Source organism: Athene cunicularia (assembly GCF_003259725.1).
Source record: "Athene cunicularia isolate RWA chromosome 1 unlocalized genomic scaffold, athCun1 chr1_part1, whole genome shotgun sequence".
NCBI lineage: Eukaryota > Metazoa > Chordata > Aves > Strigiformes > Strigidae > Athene > Athene cunicularia.
The window spans coordinates 67,521,378-67,542,230 of NW_020799091.1; the positions used below are offsets into that span (position 1 = coordinate 67,521,378).

General features: G+C 40.3%; 1 protein-coding gene across 1 annotated transcript in view; it reads right to left on the reverse strand.

The window, feature by feature from the left end:
• SLC9A4 (solute carrier family 9 member A4) overlaps nt 1-20,853 on the reverse strand; it is a 36,328-nt gene that overhangs the window by 7,307 nt on the left and 8,168 nt on the right. Inside the window, exons 3-9 of the mRNA XM_026858080.1 lie at nt 19,554-19,813; nt 16,236-16,453; nt 11,487-11,689; nt 10,261-10,347; nt 8,904-8,974; nt 6,441-6,602; nt 358-454 (exon numbers count right to left, since the gene is read on the reverse strand). Coding sequence (XP_026713881.1) covers nt 358-454; nt 6,441-6,602; nt 8,904-8,974; nt 10,261-10,347; nt 11,487-11,689; nt 16,236-16,453; nt 19,554-19,813 — 1,098 coding nt within the window. The remainder of the gene's footprint in view (nt 1-357; nt 455-6,440; nt 6,603-8,903; nt 8,975-10,260; nt 10,348-11,486; nt 11,690-16,235; nt 16,454-19,553; nt 19,814-20,853) is intronic.

Here is a 20,853-nt window from a genome sequence, read left to right on the forward strand (position 1 = left end):
CCCCCCGCGGGATGTTCGGCAGCCTCGGGAAGGCGCACTGACTCACAGGTACCCGTGCAGCGAGGGAAGCCTGACCTCTACAGCTCGCTCACAGATTTTCCCGGCTTTTCCCGCTGCCGGCAGGGTGTAAAAGCTGATGGAATAAAACTGTTTTCCTGCCCCCGCATCGACCTCCGGCAGCGAGCCCGGAGCCAGGGCTCCTTCCCCGCCTTCCCTTCCCCGCGCAGCTCCACGTCTCCCACCGGCGTGACCCCGGGGCCGGTCCCGGCGCTACCACCCGCCCTGGCTCCGACACGGGGAGGGCAAACAAGAGCTTTCAGTCCGCAAATACCCCGCGATAGCAGGGCGCTTACGCACCCGTTGTCGCACTTGATACAGATTATGTGCCAGGACATATCTCATGGACTCCACCTCTGCGGGGGAGAGCCGATGCACACGCCGGTTTCTACCCCTCCTGTAAATAAAAGAGAAGTTTAAATATGATATTAACGAGTTGGTTAAATACTATTCCCATGAAATGATGCATGACCTATTTTTAGTGCTGAAACAGAATGCTATGAAGACCTTTTCAGTGACCAGTGACACCACAAAATCATCCCAAAATGAGTAAAATTGTCAGATTTTTCTCTTTCCCGGCTTGTATCAATATACCAGGTAGTCAGAATGGGCTGTAAACCCTCATACAACTGGCAGCAGAAATCGTGTTTCTTTGTCAAAGCTTCATAAATTCATATTTGATTAGATTGGGCAACAACCTGCTGTACATCCAGGAAGGCACTGCAAGTTTCCTCCTCTGAATATATTCTTCAGCATGGTCTAGTAGTATGTGCCTTACTGTCCTACTGGTTTTAACTCCTTTGAGAAAGTGCAGCACATCCTTAAGAACTAAAGCACACACCAATTAAGGAGTCTGAGAGACCTGTCCTGTGCTGAGGAGAATGTATTGGGTTTTCTTGCTACTGAGCCTGTTTCTCCATTTAAAAAGGAAAAAAAAAAAAACAAAACAAAACAAGAAAACAAACCAAAAAACCCCACTTAAATTATAATCATCTTCATATTTTTAACAAACTGTGACAAAAAGCCCACAGTCATATGTAGCTGCCTGGCTTTTTCACTAGCATAATAATGAAGGAGGGCTGCTGTGAAATGTTAACTGGTTTTGCTAAATCGGTCAATCTCTGTAAGAGAGTTTGGCTGAATTCCCAAGAAAGGAAAGGGAAATAGATAGTGATCATCCAGGATGAATCAGTCTGAGTTCGTCTTATATCGCTTTCTTTTTCCTTTCTCTATTTTGCTTTCTTGTCTCTTTTTAAAAAAAAAAAAAAAAAAAAAAAAAAAAAAAAAGGGAAAAAAAGTAATTGCAGATCTTTGTTCTCAGCTAAGTGGTGTCCTTAAGTGATATCTGTAAATTGTGCTATACAAGAATGGATTATGATCAATGTACAGTATTGCCGAAAATTTGTGTACATTTATTTTGTACTCAATCTAAAATAATTTTAAAATTTTTAACAGTGAAGGAAGGTGGATTCAAGCTAAACTGAGTTTATGCTGTAAACATAGGGAAAAGGTTGGAATTTGCAATCGCAGCTAGTTTAACAAGGCTACCACTGTTTTGTGTTCTAATCTAATATGAACGTCTTTGCCCCCTCCCTGGCAGTGTTCCAGGCCAGGTTGGACGGGGCTTTGAGCAACTTGATCTAGTGGAAGGTGTCCCTGCCCATGGCAGGGGGGTTGGAACTAGATGATCTTTAAGGTCCCTTCCAAGCCAAACCTTCTATAATTTTATCATTCTTTGATCTTGAAGACTTGCAGGACCATCACAAGCTGCCTGGATTCTATATTTTACTGCCTCTTACCATCAAGTAGACAGTGAGCACTGGTCCAAAGTGCCTGGAATATAAGAATTAATTCCTGATATATTTCAAGATTTAGGAATGTGTTTTCCTTCTGCATCAGACCAAAACAGAGATCTGCCAAATTTTTCATGAAGTAAAAAGAAAGAGAAATTGACAATAGGTTAAGGTGTTGTGTTAGAGGTATGCCTGGGGTAACCAGTAGGTTAAGGATCTTGAGGCATGAGAGACCCATGAGTCTATCACTCAGCTATTGGCAAGCCAGAGTGACAGAAAAGGCCTATATTTCTGGATTGAACAGAAATCTTATCCTGGCCCTGATAAATCCTTCCCAACAAACGTCTAATTGAGATTCATCAGTTTTCAACAACAGCAACAACAACAAAGCTAGGTTTTTACCAGCAGAGAAAAGAAGACCATCACCACCACCCAATTCCAGGCCAGCTGGGTGTGTTCACTGGTTGACTGGTTGGCTTTTCACTTGCTTTCAGCTCTCAGGGAGAACACTGAGAGGATCTAGGGATGCCATGAAGTTTCCAGGCTTAGATGTAACACACCTTTATTCCATACTGGGTCTGACATCTGCATTGGGTCCCACATCTGTGGGACAGCCTGTGTGTGCTACTTTCCACAGCAAGGAAATCAGTCTTTTTGCCGTCAGCAGCCCCTAGCTACTATCCCTTTGGACAACACAGAGACCCTAGGTACACCTGGGAAAGCAAACACAGGCACAACCCATGGGGATTAATGGCAATCTAGCCTGTCAACAAATAGTGGCTTGTAAAGTGCAAGCTTGGCTCATTTGTGAAACCAAATTTGTGAACTGACAGAATTGATGCAAGCAACTTTGAGATCATAGGGAATAACTATAAATAGGGGAAAGCAGAATACCACTGAGAAGATATCAGATCATCTCTACTTTTCCAGATGCATACCCGACACCCTCCACATGCCTGCACAGAAGTGGACAGTCCTAAGTAATTTAAAGGCTTATCATTTTGCTTTTAAAGTGACAAATAAAATAAATAAAGTTCCCTGAGTTTCAGCTGAGCTGTGATAGCAAGAGAACAAATAGCATGAAGATAGTCTGTATTGTTCTGGAACATAAATAAAAAATGTGTATTCTTTTTATAGGATTAGATATTAACCTACTCAGCTGATAACAATGCACAGGAATTGTAATAAGGAACAGATTGCTTTCACATTTTGCAATATAGAGCACATTAAAAAATAACTTTCAGAAAAAACCTAAACAAGTTTGGTATGCTACCAAACCCATAAAGCAACCCTTATAGAAACTACTTCTTTGTTCTTATTGAAACTTCCAGCATGTTACAACAAAGCACAGCATGGGAGGTATATTTGTGAGGAAAATACTGAAATGATAATATGCTATGAAAACTGTCTCTCTGTAATGAGTACAATGACAGTATCTCTTTCTTCTTTAGATATGAAGATAGTTGATACATGGAGGATATAAAATGCCTTCCAGAAACCTTGTGAGATTATTTTTTATATATTATATGTACAATTTTGAACTTTTTGAACTCTCCACCAATCTTCACTAGTCCCGTGAAGGAGATAACATTCGTCAGGCACAGCTCTTGAACAACTGTACCACCACAAATGACAACATGACACTTGATTCTGATCTGTACTGTATCAATATATTCTAAGATTTACTCTTACCCAAGTCGGTATTGCAGTAATATAAAGCTGACGTTAAGTAAGCTCAGCATCAAATAATCTCTAGTGGGCATATTTCCTTCAAAAAACAGCCATACAAACTTAGTTTTGATAATATCTGCTTGGCTCTGCTTTTGGCATTTCTATCCTTATTTCTAAGGACTATATTCTTCAAAACATCATAACAAAATGGTCTATTTGAATTCAAATGTGGATTCTTTGTTGCACAGTCCATAAGCAAATTTCTCCAGCCTGCAGTGGAAATACTTACTGCTTATTGGACACCCACTCCACCCGCAGGAATTACACTAGCATGAATGCAATTTCTGAAGATAATGCTAATTCACAGTGATGGAGATCTGCATTTTCCCTCACATGTCTAAAGGCTGCAGAACTTATCAGAAGTGCTAATGAGACAGTTTTCTCACTGCTCTGGCACTGCAAATGTTGCTTTACATGCCATACATTGAAATTTTATTTTAAATCTCCACTTGCTCATGGCCAGATTTTTGCATCCTCACCAAAGACAGGGACTTTAGGTATAAGCTATTGCAATTATAACAATCAAACAATTTACAAACACATTTAGAAACCTTTTAGGCTTAAGCAGGTTTGCTTAATTGCTCAGGAGAATGGACAGATAAAAAAATGCTGCACTGGCTCTGACCAAAGATACAACTATTCTGTCTCCTCCAGTGCTCAACAGCAGATACCTATCAATGAGCAGAGCTGAGAAAACATATATTTTTCTAGAACACTCTTGCAGCCTCCAAGAATCAGAATGTTTCTGAGCATCAGGCCGCACTTTGTTTTCTGAAGTTGGTATTTCATTTTTAAACAGACTCAGTAGGACAACGTGTACATCAGAGGTTGATGCACAGTAAAATCCAATTACAGCCAGAGTAGAGATGGCAAAAATTAGTCCATCATATCAGCTGTTTATTATAGAATATTTTTCAATCTCAATTCTCTGCTCGGGGGAGAATTTCTGAACTACACTGAAGCAATTTGTCTTATTTTCTCTTTCCCTCAAGAAAAGAAAAGAAACGTGGTTTGATTGCCATAGATTGTCTACCAACCTTGCACATTTCCTCTTGGCTCAGAACAGTTAAGGGAATACAGCAGACAGGAAGGAGCCTGACAGATACGCAATCTTTTTTAATATCATCCATCCAGCAAAGAATGATTTAGAAAGAAAAGGACTAGGTCTTATGCTGCATGCTGACATCAGTTTCAAGAAAACAGAAGATTCTTTACATGATTAAGTCAAAGTTTCAACAGAGATTTTAATTTAATGTCCAGTTGGTATTTGGACTTTCTGGTAATGGGTTGAGATAATAATTTATAAAAGAAAATATGCTGGGCCCTGCCAAAGGCTACTGCAAAATGGATAGGGATCTGAAGGATTCAGAGAGCAGGCAGTAACAGCAACAGTGGCCAGCAGGGGCCCAGGAAAGAATCAGTTGGAGCTAATGTGATTAGCACCGCCCAGACTCTGGACAGTGGCTTGCAAGGTAAGGATAAATACATGCACAGCAGTTAAAGTATGCAGGAGTAAAGATTTGTACAGACTTCTCTCCTAAAAGGTAGTTTCCTCAGTGATACCTCTGGAGATCCCACCAGTTTTCTCCCCTGGTCTGTGTGATGCCAGGTTGCATTACTGTTTCATAGTCATAGAACCACAGAATGGTTTAGGCTGGAAGGGACCTTTCAAGGTCAAGCCCCCTGCAATGAGCAGGGACATATTCAACTAGATCAGGTTTCTCAGAGCCCTGTTCAACCTCACCTTAAACACTTCCAAGGAGGCAGCATCCACTTCTCTGGGCAACCTGTTCCAGTGTTTCACCACCTTCATCATAAAAAATGTCTTCCTTATATCTAGTCTGAATCTACCCTCTTCTAGTTTAAAACCATTACCCCTTGCTCTGTTTTTACAGGACTTATTAAAAAGTCTGTCCCCACCTTTCTTATAAGCCCCCTTTAAGTATTAAAAGGCCACTATAAGGTCTCTCTAGAGCCTTCTCTTCTCTAGGCTGAGCAACCCTAATTTTCTCAGCCTGTCCTCACAAGGGGAGGTGCTCCATCCCTCTGATCATCTTCATGGCCCTCCTCTGGACCCACTCCAACAGGTCCATGTCTTTCCTGTGCTAAGAACTCCAGAGCTGGACACAGCACTCCAGGTGGGGTCTCACCAGACCAGAGTAGAGGGGCAGAATCATCTCCCTTGACCAGCTGGCCACACTTCTTTTGATGCAGCCCAGGATGCAGTTGGCTTTCTGAGTTGTGAGTACACACTGATGGCTCAGGTCCACCTTTTCATCCACCAGCACCCTCAAGTGCTTCTTCACAAGGTTTCTCTTAATGTTTAATTGGATGAATTTGGTACGGAAGTACCAAAATATGGCAAGACAGTTTGAGGGACTGCAAACTGCAGTAGCAAAAATTGCAAATTTTAGAAGGAAATCTGCTCTCAGCAAAAATTTGTGATTGGGATAATGGAGTCGGGACCTGTGCTCTAAGCTTTCCTGCAGGTGTCTCAACACCTAGCAGTGATAAGCAAACCCACAGGCCAGATAAGTGGCAAGTATGGCCACCTTGAACCACTGCTGTGATTTAAAGCAGAGTGACTCCTGCACCTGACTCATGATTCTTCTTCAAAACTGCCTATCATTTAAGAGAAACAGAGAAAATATCCCTGACTTTAATTTTTACTTTTGTGAACAAAGAGGCAAAGTGCAAATATGATGACCACCAAATTGCCAGCACAAGACAGCAACTTCACTTGTCATAACTCTTTTTTCTTACTTTTATTGAAGTCATAAAATCCCTTGGGTATTTAGCCATTTTTGTCCTCTTCCTTCCTGTCCCTACTCTGCAAAAGGTCAGGAGGCCAGTACTCACTGTAAAGAAGCTGTGGATGATTTTGAAATTTTCATGCCACTCTCAGCCATCTCGATGGCCAGTTTTATCTCCATCTTCTTGTACAATGACACAATACTGGATTTGGGCTGGTGTTCCCGAATTAAGATTTTCTTCAAATACTTATTGTCAAACTTCTTAAATCTGCAAAAGAGATATTAAAATCAAAGTGTAAAAAAAGGAAATGTGGTTTTATTGCTGTGGTACAAGCTGATCTTCATTCAAATGCACACATATATAATTCAGTGGTGGAAACTGAATTCATATTGGAGGCACCTGTGGACTCCTGATGGCCTAGTGAGCAGAGACCTTTAGGGAGACATTTGGCATGGTCTACTGGTCTACGGAGATTGCAAAACCCACCAGATGAAAGAAACAAGCTGCAATCAGAGAAAAAAAAAAAAAAAAAAAAAAAAAAAAAGCATATAACACTGCCACATTTGTCAGAAAAGAATATAGCCAGTCTCCGTGCTTTTGTACAAATGTTGTATTCTAGTAGGGCATAACAGCAGCAGCTGCTCTTACAGTAATTCTGGCCTATTCAGCCAGCCACCAATGAGGCTCTAAATGTCCCAGCAGTTACAGTAGTTTGGGCCCATTATGTTGCTGATAATTTTGAATCCCAACAATTGAAGAAAATACATTTCTTTGTATTCTGAATAACAGAGAAATTGAATGGACCACAAAATACTATGTTCTCGCATGCTGGAGATTGTAAAATATCACAAATGTGTGGCATAATTTGAATCTGAATGTGTGTGTGCACACTTTGGGTCAGGTATGTGCTTTCAGGCAGACATTTAGCAGAACGACAGCAGATCTTCTTATACGTTTCTTTCAAAGGAGCAGTTTACCACAGCAAGGTAACATGCGCCACAATACTAGGAAAAGCACTATAGAATTTGTACTTTTTCTTAACAAAGACTAGTCTTTTATACATTAATAGCAGAGATAGGTACACAAATGTTTCCATTAGAGCTCTTTATGTTTTTCTGTGTAACAGAAAGCCTCCTGAAATGTCATCACTTAGTTAATTAATTTTTGTATCCAGCTGATAAACATCTTTAAAGTTGTGAAGGTAAGTCTAGGGAATACCTTTTAATGCAATCTTTTTTATATTAGATGCTTTCACATACAGTGTGTTGTCTGAATCTGTCCCTGAACTGAAACACTATGTTTATACTAGTTTGGACAAAATTCCCTTTACATAGCTGTTGGGTAGATGTGAGATCAGAGGGAATAACATTTTCTCACTGATAGATGGAAATGAGGCTACTTCAATGGAACTACAGCTCCAAGAGAGATTTGTTTAGTTTATTGACTGCACAGGCAGTGGTGTGGTCCCAACAGACATCCTAAAGCTATCTCTGTACTGTGAGAGCCAAGAGAACATTTTAGCTTCTTCATCCAGGTATGTGCCCTAGATGCATCGTTATTCCCTGTTGAGACAAGAACTGGGTGCAAACCAGCTGCCTTCTTCCCACTCCTAATTCCTGCTTTCCATTGGGACAAACTTGGTTATGAAAGGTGTTGCCACACGTCCCAGCAGACTCCTAGGTGGTTTACTGGGGTGGCAGTGCTAAGAGGTGAGAGAGAGGTCTCCAGCACAGAAGTCTAGGCATAGCCTAATGGCTTTTAGCCCATGGCATCATAATGCATTGTTTGCAGAAAAGGAAGATTAGTGTCTTCCCACTCTTCCCTTCACATACTGTGGTGATGGCCAGCATGATCACAGGATTCCTTAGGGAAAAGTTAAAGGGAATGGAAGCTCAGAATGACAGGTCCATCTCTTCTGAGCAGTGCCTGAAAGAGCCACAAAGCTTCACAAAACCACCTCATCCTGCTTCTAGAAGACACAGCACAGGTCCTGCATTTCTAAGTGAAGACCAGCTTGAATGTATCTGTTTATGCTACTGGATATTTAAATCAATAACTGCCTTCAGTACTGTTATTTTAAATATTACTGAATACAAAGACCTGTAAGGACAGGTGACTAATATTGAATCTGTACTCACTAACCAGGAATCATATTTGCTCTGGAGGCTTATAACAAAACTTAGTGTAACACTGACACCTTATGTAGCTTCTGTTCTAAATCCAGACCTAAAGAATCACTGCCATGGATCTAAGATTCAAGCCAAAGCTATGTGTACAGGCTGATGCCTGCAGCTTGAGTTAATGTGCTGTTTTTCTTTCAGAAGGCTTATCTTCTTCTTGTTTGTGCAGAAGCAATTTAGCAGGCAATATACAAGCACTGCAATCCCAAGAGATAATGGTTACTCTGGAGTTCACTTTTTAAAAAGAGATATTGCACATGTCTCCAATATTTTCACGCTATTTTAGCTTTATGGGGTACAAGATTGATTTCCTATTCTATTTACCTATTGTATTTTACATGATAGATAGGCTATTTTATTATAGTAGACTGCAATAAGAGGTGCTTACTTATCTCTCAGCTGATAATGACTCCAATGTCCACATATGTCTTCAATACCAGCCTTCAAGTGATCCATCAACTAGAGAAACAAACATGGAAAATTTTTAAGTGGCCATTATGAAAAAATAATGTCACCACAAATACAGAATTGTTGACAGGATTTTGATATTTTTTTAATTGGAGAGTGTGACTTAATTCTGAAAGTATCTACATTTCTCTAAAAATCAAGGCAAATATCCCACTCTGGCAGTTCCCATGTTTGGCTGCAATGGCAATATTTTGATGGAGGCAACAAGTCTGTCAGTCTACTATCACCTCACCATCACCTAGCAACATATATACCCAAGTAAAGGGCTGCATCCAATTGTTTGGTCCTCTTTGTCTTCTGCCACCAAAAACTAAATTCTTGGTTCTATCAACTAAGTTTCCCTTCTGCATGTGTGACCTCTCTGAGAGGGGCAGAGGGCCAGGTACCGCACACTTTAATCATTGTCTTGACCAACAAGTCCTCTGTGGATTTTGCAAATTGTCACGAGAGTGGTAAGTTCATTACTACCAACTATCAGAATTTTCAGTCATATTTTGTGCGTTTCCAGTATTATAGAAACAGTCAGAGAAATGGCCAATTCTTACATATTGGTGTAAGTGGTGATTTTAAATATTAATTCATTTGAAGGTTAAGTGTAAAAGTTGGCGCAGTAAGAATGAAATGCACTTCAAAATCAAATCAGTTGAGACACACTAATTTTGCTAATGTCTCTGCATGTGCTTTATTTTAAAGTACAATGTGTCTATTAATTTCAAATATATTCCCTATTGTGAAAATGACAGCATGTATGTATGTTTTGTATAGTCTTGCTAAGTCAGTTTTAGCAGCTTTTTGTTATTTTATATAATGGTAATTTGAGAGTCAAAGCAAATGTTTGAGAGGGAAGAAGATTATTACTTAAAATAACTTGAAACTAAATTTGCATACCAATGGTTCAACTCATTTCAGTTCAATAAAACTTGATTAAAGACTTCTAAGGTGTCAGTGTGTCTAGAACCGGTCAAAAGATGGCAACAAATGTTGCCATCTGACTAATCTAGCTGGGAAGGATGAGTGCATTTTGTAAAGGCTACCTTTATGCTTCTGTCCTCCCATGGTCATAAGTATCAAGAAGTAAGGGCCCTGATACACCATGACAGTGGAGATACAATATTATGACAGTCATTATAAATACAAGAGAGACATATTCTAGAAAATTACGCCTAGGATTTCCTCCAAATGTTGTTAAAAGCATTCAGTGTACAAATCCATTGAATACTGGTGCTACCAAATGCTTCTTCTTTTTAGGATCCCAGCTACTGATATAAAAAACTTACTCGGACATGAATTTCTTCATTGATGGACTCCTTTTTATTGGTCTTTTTAACATCTAGATATCTGACCAATGGTCCAATTGTGATTCCCTGCATTTGGAACAATGAGTTGAAAGGTTAATTATCTTTTAGGGAAAACATAAAGAAAGCAAAAGGATTTCATTTTAATTAAAATGGAGAGCTGTGTCTTAGATACTAGAATGATCTGTTACTTGTATGAAGAGCTACAGAAGAGAATTAAAACGCCAATTTTTTTTTTTTTTTTTAAAAAAAAAGCACCAGGGTTTTTTTAAGTGAGATTTTATTTATCAACATGTTTTACCTGTGTAAAGTAAATGACTCATTGCCAACCTTCTTCAAAAGGGGCACTCAATTGAAAGAAAACATCTTCATGAGGTTCTTACAATCTTGAAACCTCTTACTTCTACATTTTCAGAATTAAATATTTTGGGTTTTTTTTTCACTTAAAAATAATTTTCAGCTGTTTCCTATTCTTTATTGCATTGCTACAGAATAGCATTTAAAAAGAGGAAATAGAAACATTTTTTTCTGAAACATTCTGATGGAATCTAAGTGCCTAACCAAAAGCACCATTGGCATCCTAGGGTATCTGAGATATTTATTTGTATGAGAAAATATAGAGCATGGGGTGCAAGACCTCCAGAAGATCCAGTTCTTCCAGGTACAGCAGTGTAGGCCAAGTAGAATAGCCCAGCATCTAAAGTAACACCAGACACCTATTTTTACAAATCTGAATTACTTACTTCATTTGACTTTAATATTCTTTTACAAAGGATTTCAAAATGTTGTCATTTGGTCTCCAAGAATAATGAAGGTAAAACTAAAAAAATTCAAAATCCCTCATAAAACAGAGATACTATTTTCTGCTCAGTTTGAGATGCACCCTTAGCAGCCAATGATTCCATGCTGAAGTGTAAATTAAAATGCTTATTTTGGACGCATTAGGAAGCACATGTGGAACGAACAGAACAGATTTTGGACACAAAAGTCCCCTTTTCCCTGAATGTTTTAGAAAGCACAAATTTTCAATACAGACTTTTTGAAAAAGTTATTTAATAACACCTAAAAAGCCCTGAAAGGCTAATTATACAGTGCAGTGCTAAATCTGGACATAACATATGACATCTTGTCCTAATTTAAGAGTAAATTCAATGCAATCTTCACACACCTTTAGCACATGAAAGCAATCCATTAAGAAATACACTTACTTGGATGAACACAGTGAAATATATAACTACAAGAGTAGCAGTAATGAACAATTTTTTTCTTGGGAAGAGATTCACTGGAAGCAAGAATGCAAGAGAGAAGCTGCTGGCTCCTCGAAGGCCACTGTAGGAAATAATTAGTTGGTCTTTGAAGGTGAAGGGGTATGTTCGAAACTTGTTACTGATGTAGAAGAGAGCAAATACACCTAGGAAGGGGAAAAAAACCCACTAATGTTATTAAGCAAGGAGAAAAAGAAAATATTTAAATCAAAACAACCACTTGACCACTTGGGTCAGGCAGCTGTTGACAGACCTTTGTTTTCAATTTGGGGTTCTTGCAGCTTCTCTTTGACCAACTACTGAATCTGTTTTGTGTGAAATAATCTCTTAGAAAAGATTGTGGTTCCTAACTTCTTCAGGATTTAAATTCACTAATGTGGTTTAGAAGTGAGATTAGGGGAAAAGATTTACTTTCTGTATTTATGTTACACAGTTCTTTTCTGAAGTGTCCTGGAAACGAGACAAACCACTAGATGAGAGTTTTTCCTGTGCCTTCCTTTGCAATGTTTCCTGCTTTCTGCACGGTATCTGCGCAAAGTGTTTGAACAGTGCTTTACCAACAAGTCCTGTGGACAGTTTTGCTGACAGGCAAAGAGTAATAGCATTTTAATTTTTAATCCTCTGGTTTATTGTGTCTCTAAATCTATGTTTATTTCTCAAATTTACTTTTGCTTTTAATAAAAGTTAAAATTAATCAGACAGCCTGTGGCTGTGTAAGGACTGAATCTTTTCTTTATAGACTACATTTAACAATTTGCTTGATTTCTTCTTAATCACCTTCATCTTCCATAAGAAACATGTATCCTTGTGTTTTGTATGGATACTGTTACATTACTGAAGTAAAAGCTGACAAATGCAGATAATTACTGGTGCTTTTTTACACAGCTGTCGCTGATAAATTCAGTGGATTATTATACGTAAAACCAGTGGCAGTACCCCATTTTGTAGGTTGATGGATACCACTTTATATAAGACCTTATTTGGCTACTTATAACTATGCTAGACATCAACTACTCAGACTGAAGCTGCATATGTGAGTTATCATCTTCAGGCCAATTCTCTTTACTTTATTCAAGCTTCAGAGAAAATGATGTAATCATTTTAGCAAACAATTTTAACAGAAAATCTTTTTTCCTTCCTCTGGAAAGCTCTAGCACTCCCCTTGGTGTCTGAGAGTAGGATGGACATGTGGCAGCAAAATAGCTTTTATATCAGGAGACCTCTTTTTCTGTCTTGGTTGGAAGGATATTCCAGTACAGACTCTGAAAGTAAGCCTTAAAAAACTTAGAGACCATGCTTGGTCCAGCATTAGCAAGCAAATATTTAATTGCTTTCTTTTTGCTGTCAACCCACAAGAATCATATCACTTCTACTGTTGAGTACTTTTATCATCCCTATATAACAGAGTTGTTCAGATGAATGTACGTGAACCTTCACAGGTTTCCCTTTTCCTCTTTTTCCTCTGCTTAAATGCCTTTCTCCAGGGTTTCCAGGCTTAAAAGTCAAAGGTCTTGAAATGTGTATAGGCTTTGAGGGTCAAGCCAACATCTTCCTCCTGGTCTGGCATTCTTTTTGACTGAGAGATAAGCCACCTGATATAGTTAAGAAATAGCACCTTAATCTCAGATGTTTGATGTCAACACTCACCTGGTCCCAAATGTTAGACTCATAGTACTGTAGGCTAGAAGGGACCTTTGGAGGTCATCTAGGCCAAGCCCCTACTCAAAGCAGAGCTAATTATGTCAAGTTGCTCAAAGCTCCAGTCAAGTCTTGGAATACCTTTAAGAATGAAGAGCTGGGCCACTGTTAAAATATTGGATCACACTCATGTTAACAAATGGGTTCCTCCTGTCTAAGCAGAATTTCCTGTGTTCCCATTTGTGTCTCTTGCCTCTTGTTCTATTGCTGTGCATCTCTGAGAAGTGTTTGGCTCCAGTTTCTCTCTCTCTTCTGATCAGATACTTGTAAAAAATTATAAGGTCTCTCCTGTGCTGTATCTTCCCCAGGCCACATAGACCCAACATTCTCAGACTCTCCTTGTATATGCAATGCTTTAGTCTCTAACCAGGCTGGTGGCGTCTATTGCACTTGATCCGTAACCTCCATGGCCTTCCTATACTGGGGAGCTCAGAATTGGAGACAGCACTCTGGAGACAGCACACACTTCCACCAGTGCTGAAGAAAGAGGAAGAGACACTTTGCTGGACCTGCTGTCTGCACACTTGCTAATGTAGCCCAGGACACAGTTGGCCTTCGTTGTCACTAGCACACAGTTCTGGTTTGTGCTCAACCTGTTGTCTACCAGATAGGTCCTTTTCTATAGAGCTGCTTAACAGACTCCAAACCTGTACTGGTTCATGGTGTTATTCCAACACACATATAAGTCCTTGCATGTGTTCTTCTCGAACTTCATGAGCTTTCTGTCAGCGCAGTTCTCCAGCCTGTCCAAGTCCCTTTAAATGGAAGCCATCCAGAATATTGGCTGCTCCCTGCAATTTGATGTCAACCACAAACTTGCTCAGTGTGCACTCCATTCCATCCTCCAGGTCATTAATGAAGACATTAAAACAATACTGATCCCTGTGCTCTGCCCTGAGGGATGCCATTAGCCACCACCTAGACCAGAATTTTGAGCTCAGTGGTCCAGCCAATTCCCTTCCCACATTATCAACCACCTCAACTGGACAGGGTTGTAATTTTGCTGTTTGTAGGCTTGCTCACTGCTCTCTGAATCTTAGCATCCACAGTCTCATGGTCACTGCAGTTAAGGCTGCCCTCAGTCTTCACATCTTCAGCCATTTCTTCCTTCTTTGTAAGTAGTAGAGAAGACAAAACATATTTTCCAGTTGATTCATCAACCAGTCTCTAGCAACTCTCATTTGCCTTTTCCTCTCAATCCCTTTTTGCCTTCCCCTTCAGGGCACAGCTCTCCCTCATGAATCACATGACAGGTCTTGTTCCTCTTCAATACTATAGCAGATGACGCAGGGCCAATGCCTAGAGTTCAAGCCTGGGCTCTGTATGTAAAGGGAATATAGTCAAGGACTGAAGGCTGGACGAGGTGGTGGCAGGTGCCACATGTAGATTTCTGCCCCACAGGATGCTCCAGAGATGCCTCCTTTGATTGTAAATGAAGCATGGGGAATCTAACCTACTAAATTAGATAGCCAAGGTAGCTGCCTGAATTTCAGTGCTCAGAGTATGTCCTCCAAGGCCACCTGATGGAATATTTGGATTTCTCATTTTCTTTAAAAAATATAAATTACTATGAAAAATCCTATTGAAAAACACACAAAAAAATTTGTTAAGATGACAAATTCAGGTACTCGGAAGTTTAAAAATGTCAGAAATAAAGTTGCCTGCATAACTGTATTTTTGGGCCTCTCATGTGTAGTACTTCCAAAACATTTTTCATTACAAAAGCATTGTTCAATACATCACCTTTCTAGGAGTAAATGCGTTTGCTTCCTGTTGCAGCAGTTGTAACTTAACCTGATGCTGAATAGAGCATTCCAGTTCAAAAAAAGGATGGCATAATTCATGGGCAACAGGACCAACACAGACCCCTATATAGCATGGACAAGGAGCAATTCCCTCTCCCATCCCAAACACAGTGACTGTAGATGTTAAGGGAGATGAGCAAAGCTCAGAAAGTGGCCAGTCTTTCAAGCCTTCCCTAATAAGCATTTCTGGAGGCTCCTTTGAAGACACCTCTTGAGGGTTGGTCTGACCCAGTAGGTCATTCTTTCTTTTCTTAGAGTGTTTGGCTGGATGGTACTAGTAGATGAGGGAGAAGATGACAATTCTTTGCCTCTCTGCTTCCACAGTTGCAGTAAATTGACTAACAGGCACAAGAGCATTTTGTACAAGAAGTCATTGCCAAGACTGCTACCAACTCCAGCAAAAAAAAACAGTCTTCTTATTGCCTCTTCTTTCTCAACAGTACTGTCAACCCATCCTGGACATCAGGAGAAGATGAGAAATTGTGTCCCACAACTTGTGTGAGATCATCTATAAACTGCTCTACCCATGCTGGAGCAATTAGAGAGTAGGAGACCTTTCCAGGAATGAGGAGATACTGTATGTAGAAATGGAGTAACTCCAAACAGGCATTCCTTGCTAGCAGTTTAAAACTTCAGAGTTAACTTGTGAGGAGCAGTCCCATAGTGTGGTTGGCCTAGATGTGATATAAGGAAGGAAATAGAATCCCTGTTCCGTTATCTCTCAGTGCTAATTTTCACCTTTCCTCTTTTTCAGTGCCTCTGGCACTCTTGGCCCAGGACCCATAGTGTTATAGCACCAGAAGTGTGGTAATGTACATTATCTAATTAGTTAATTGCACTATTCAGTGAAATAATTATGAAGCCCACTTACCCAAGGGCATATAGTTAACTAAGATGTCAGGGTCTATATAGGTGTAATCATGGTAATATTTTAGTTTTGCTTAAGATATTCCATTCTCACCTAATCATGAAGTCTGTGCCTGAAGACTGGTATTCAGATTTGTTTCAGTGATTTTCCCCCCTTCTTCTCCATGTCTACATTTGTGAAATTAGCTTGTCAGTAAAATGACCCCAGTAAATTAATTATTAAACTGGTTATACCAGTCTGCACAGACTTTTCTAATATACCTTTGCACCAAAGGATTTCTCTCAGAGATGGAGAGCAGGTTGCCCCCAAAAGTTAACTTACTCAGTGTCCGCCAAACAAGGCAGAAGAGCAGAGTGAAGCAAATGAAGGCCCAGTTCCACTCATGGTTTTTCCCCACTGTAGACACTCCCATGAACACGAAAATCAGAGTCTCACTGACACTGCTCAGCATCTTCATGAAATATTTTATCGTGGTATAGGAATTCTGGGAAACATTCTCCTCCACATATTTTTTCATCGTCACTGCACATGCTGTCATCCTGCATCAAGCAAAACATCAGAGATCAGCCACAATCTGGTTTTCTTTTTGTTTAAGAACAAACTCAGACTTCATTATCTGCACTTTCCATCACCAGTCTGTGACCTTCCTAATGTCAAGAAGCATTTTATTTCTTCAGTAACATTAGCTACTTCATTAGATAGAAGAGCAATTTCATTCAGCTTTAGAAATCCATTCTGCATAATGGAAAAGGAAGCAAGACAGTCAGCTTTCCTGATGAGGAAGTGAAGGTATCACATCCCCGTTCAAAGTCCGTTTTATCTTGAATGCCTAACACACAGCCACCAAGCACCAAAAACAAAGGGCAAGTCAGTTTTGTACCAGCCTACAGACAGATCAGTTAGAGGGACATCATCTTCCTCTTAGTGATCTTCTTTGAGGTGGTGATGGGAGGACATGGTGTAGTCCTATACCAGGGCCAAAGCTTCTGGCAGGACTCTGACAGCTGACTGTCAGATCAGCAGGGCCAGGGTAAGCTTCGGTGACTCTCCACCCACAGCAGCCCATTGCTGTACAGCAGAGGGAAATTCAGCTACCTTACAAAGGTCCCCTTCCCCCATTTTAGTTACCCAGGTTGTAGCAAATGTGCCTAAGGAAGCGAAGGGCTGTTTTCCACCTCTTTGCAGTTAGTGAAGACTAGAGCCTGTTTTGGAGGCATCAGCTGCTACCCAGCACAGATACTGGTAACAATCGCATAAAGCAGTAGTCTACTGAAGGGGATTTTCTCTTGCCCCCTTCATTTTCCATAGGCATAGGTAACAGATAGATAGGGTGCTATGCTAGTAACATATTCCATCATTTATCTAGTTTCTACTGATATTATTTTAGTCTTTGGGGCTTCTTGTGATGATATTTTTCCAAACTTGTGAATTCAAAGAATGCTGACTGTCCATTAAATAACCCTTCATCTAGTTTCTGCTCATTTAATTTCCCCTGAAGAAACCTCAAGGGTATTCTTGTGGAGCTGAGATATTTAGCAGGTCCAAGGACACTCTAAGACAAGGCCATTAGGCATTAATGTTTAATACTGTTGACTTTCAGAGACACATGCATAATAGACTTTCATGATCCAAGTGAAAAATGAATGAATTCCTCAATAATTCAGAAAGGTGACAATAAGTTCCCATCCTTAAGTCAAGCAATAATTTCCTTAATGAAGCAGTAAGAATAATAAATCCCTATTAACATTCTACTATTACTAATAATTTTAGCACTGTAGTGAAAATAAGAAGCAAAAGAAAGAGCCATGTAGTCTGGTGTAATGAATAGGCAGGGAAGCCGTATTCTGGGCATTGCATGTAGGAAACTGTCCGTATGGTATTAGTGCTCACTACATAGTAGATCTAACCCTCCTCAACTACAGTCTCCAGTCACCTCAATCACAGAAAATGTGTTGGATATGCAAGACATAGTACAAGACTCATCTACTCTGTCTAATTGCTCAGAAAATCATATCTCCTGTCTAACAACTTATTTAGTATGGTTAAATATTGAAATATTGCTTCAGGAGGCCATCCTGCAAAGGTGTATTTTTACAAAGCCAATTTTGCTCTGAAGCTGAATAAATTGGGGTTGTTCAGTCTGGAGAAGAGAAAGCTCTGGGGAGACCTCACTGTGGCCTTTCAATACTTAAATGGGACTTATAATAAAGATGGGGACAAAACTTTTAGTACCACCTGTTGCAATAGGACAAGGGGTAATGGTTTTAAACTAGAAGAGAGTATATTTAGAGTAGATATAAGGAATACATTTTTTACAATGAGGGTGGTAAAATACTGGAACCAGTTGTCCAGACTGGTTGTAGATGTCCCATCCCTGGAAACATTCCAGGTTAGGATGAACAGGGATCTGAGCAACCTGGTCTAGTTGAAGATGTTCCTACTTAATGGAGGGGGGTTGGACCAGATGACCTTTAAATACCCCTTCCAACCTAAACTATTCTATCATTCTATGATTCTATGAAATCAGGTTTTGACAAGTGAAGGTAAATGCAACTGTGTGGACATAACAGCCACAAGCTTGTTTTTCTTGAGTTTAAACTGGTTTGTCCTCAATAAAGGGAACTCTTTTCTGGAGCACCAGGGCCCACAAGACCTTGCATGCAAGCTCAGAGCCAATGCAGGCCATGCAAGGCTGCTGCCACCCACCAGCTGGGCACTGAGCCTGCAGCAGCCAGCAGCACTAGCTGGAGCATTTACCACCACCAGGTTCCCATTATCTTTACACTCTACCCTGCTGGGGGGATGTTTGGTGTGGTATCTTTGAAATTCACCTACCAGCAGTTTTATTGTAAAGTCTCTCCATCCATATTCCCACAATACTCAGTCTCCGCATTTACTGTGGTTGATAGACCTGCCAGCTTTCTCCCTGCACTGGGCACCCGTGCCATCACAGCACTTTAACGAAGCAGTCCCCAACATTACAGCAATATCAGGCGGTCCTGATTACATCAAAATACAAATGCCAATATTCATACACATGAGTATATGTATGCGTATGTGCTCGATGTTCTCACTTGTCTGATTTTGCCCAGTTTTGGTTCCAGTGATGCTGTTCAAATGTAATGTCATTCCAATAAATTGTGTTAGAACTGATGTTCACAGCTGTATACAAAAGCAAGAACTCAGACATTCTTTATTATGTTTTCCATACTTGTTACTTTTCATCTCTCTTGTAATCTGATGGTGATGCTGCTTAGAAATAAATACAGATACACCGATTTATTATCAAACCATTCTCTCATTCTGCTGATCTTATCAGAGGTATCAGCCAGATGGTGGCAGCACTAGTCATTTTATGCATAGCTTGCAGTATTTTTTCCAATGGGCAAAAACCTAAAAAAATTTCAAAGCAGATATGCACTCCTCATTAGTACTTCTATGCCTATGCTGACTGTGGGTTTTCTTTTCCTAGTTACCATTGCATTTTACAGGTCCCGTAGAAGCTGTCCACTGCAGAGACTGCAGTCAGAGGCCAGAGACTGAAAATGCTTGTATTGTACCAACCTTAAGCAAACTACCTCCTCAAAACAATGCCACTTCCCTTGAGAGAGCATCCAAAAAGCCATAAGAGATACTCACGCCAAAATGCCAGAGATGTAAAGGGTTTCAGCAGACAAGTATGACAGGTAGCTGAACATGAAGACCAGCAAGGGTTCAATAGCAGAAATGTTGTGGGTGAATCGAGTCATGAGCGCCGAAACAAATCCAAAGACGATGCCAAACAACACGCCACCCAGCCCCACAACGAAGAAGCGAGCAAAGCCAGCAAAGACATCGATGGATTCAATTTCTTCATACCTGTGCATCTGGGTGAAGGCGATGAAGATGTTATATAAAACCTATGTGTAAAAATAAGGAGACAGCAGTCAGGTGTCTTTCTGAAACTGGAAGGTCTACTCATTTCATAGAGGGTGGGGGGTGGGGGTGTGTATATATATGCTTGAGATTGCTTTAGACAGATCAGCAAAGTAACAGTTGAAATCTCAGCTCGTTCTTAACAAGTCTCAGAATTAAGGGTCTGTTAAGTGTCCTGAAAAATAGGAAAAAAAAAAAAAGAAAAAAGAAAAAAAAAAAAAAAAAGACTAAAATTCCACAGGATCAAATGCAATTGAGATAACTGAAAAATGCTCATGCTTTTTTGTTTTCTGAAGGTAAACTTAATTATTGGTCTCTGTAGCAGATGTTGAAAGTCCATCTGGATACCTTACCAACCCCAGGCTCTGCCCTCTACGTTCTCTTTCTGACTCAGGATGGAACAGGGCAGCCACTAAAGATCACACTTTTGAGTTAAATCATATTTAAATTGTCTGTATGATCAGTAGACTGGACACGCTTTATTAGGTGGACTTTGGAATGTTACATGTTTTTCGATAGTACTTGATGCATAAAACCCATGAAATATCACTTGCAATTGGAAAGGAAATAGGAGAGGGAAGGGACAGAGAAGGGAAGTTAAAGTCTCCCACAAGAACAAGGGCAAGCTATTGTGAGATTTCTCCTAAGTGCCTATAGAATATTTAATCTACCTCTCTGACCTGGTTGGGTGGCCTGTAATAGACTTCCAGTACAACATCTGCCCTGTTGGCATTCCCCCTGATTCTAACATAAAGACACTTCATCCTGTCTTCCCTATACTTGTTCTCAAAGCAATCATAACAGTCCCTAACAACTGGAGGAGTTTCCCTAAGGCCAAATGCCGGGGGCTGCCCTTGGGCCACAACAACCCCCAGCAGCGCTACAGGCTTGGGGAGGAGTGGCTGGAGAGCTGCCAGTCAGAGAGGGACCTGGGGGGGTTGATTGACAGCCGGCTGAACAGGAGCCAGCAGTGTGCCCAGGGGGCCAAGAAGGCCAATGGCATCCTGGCTTGTGTCAGCAATAG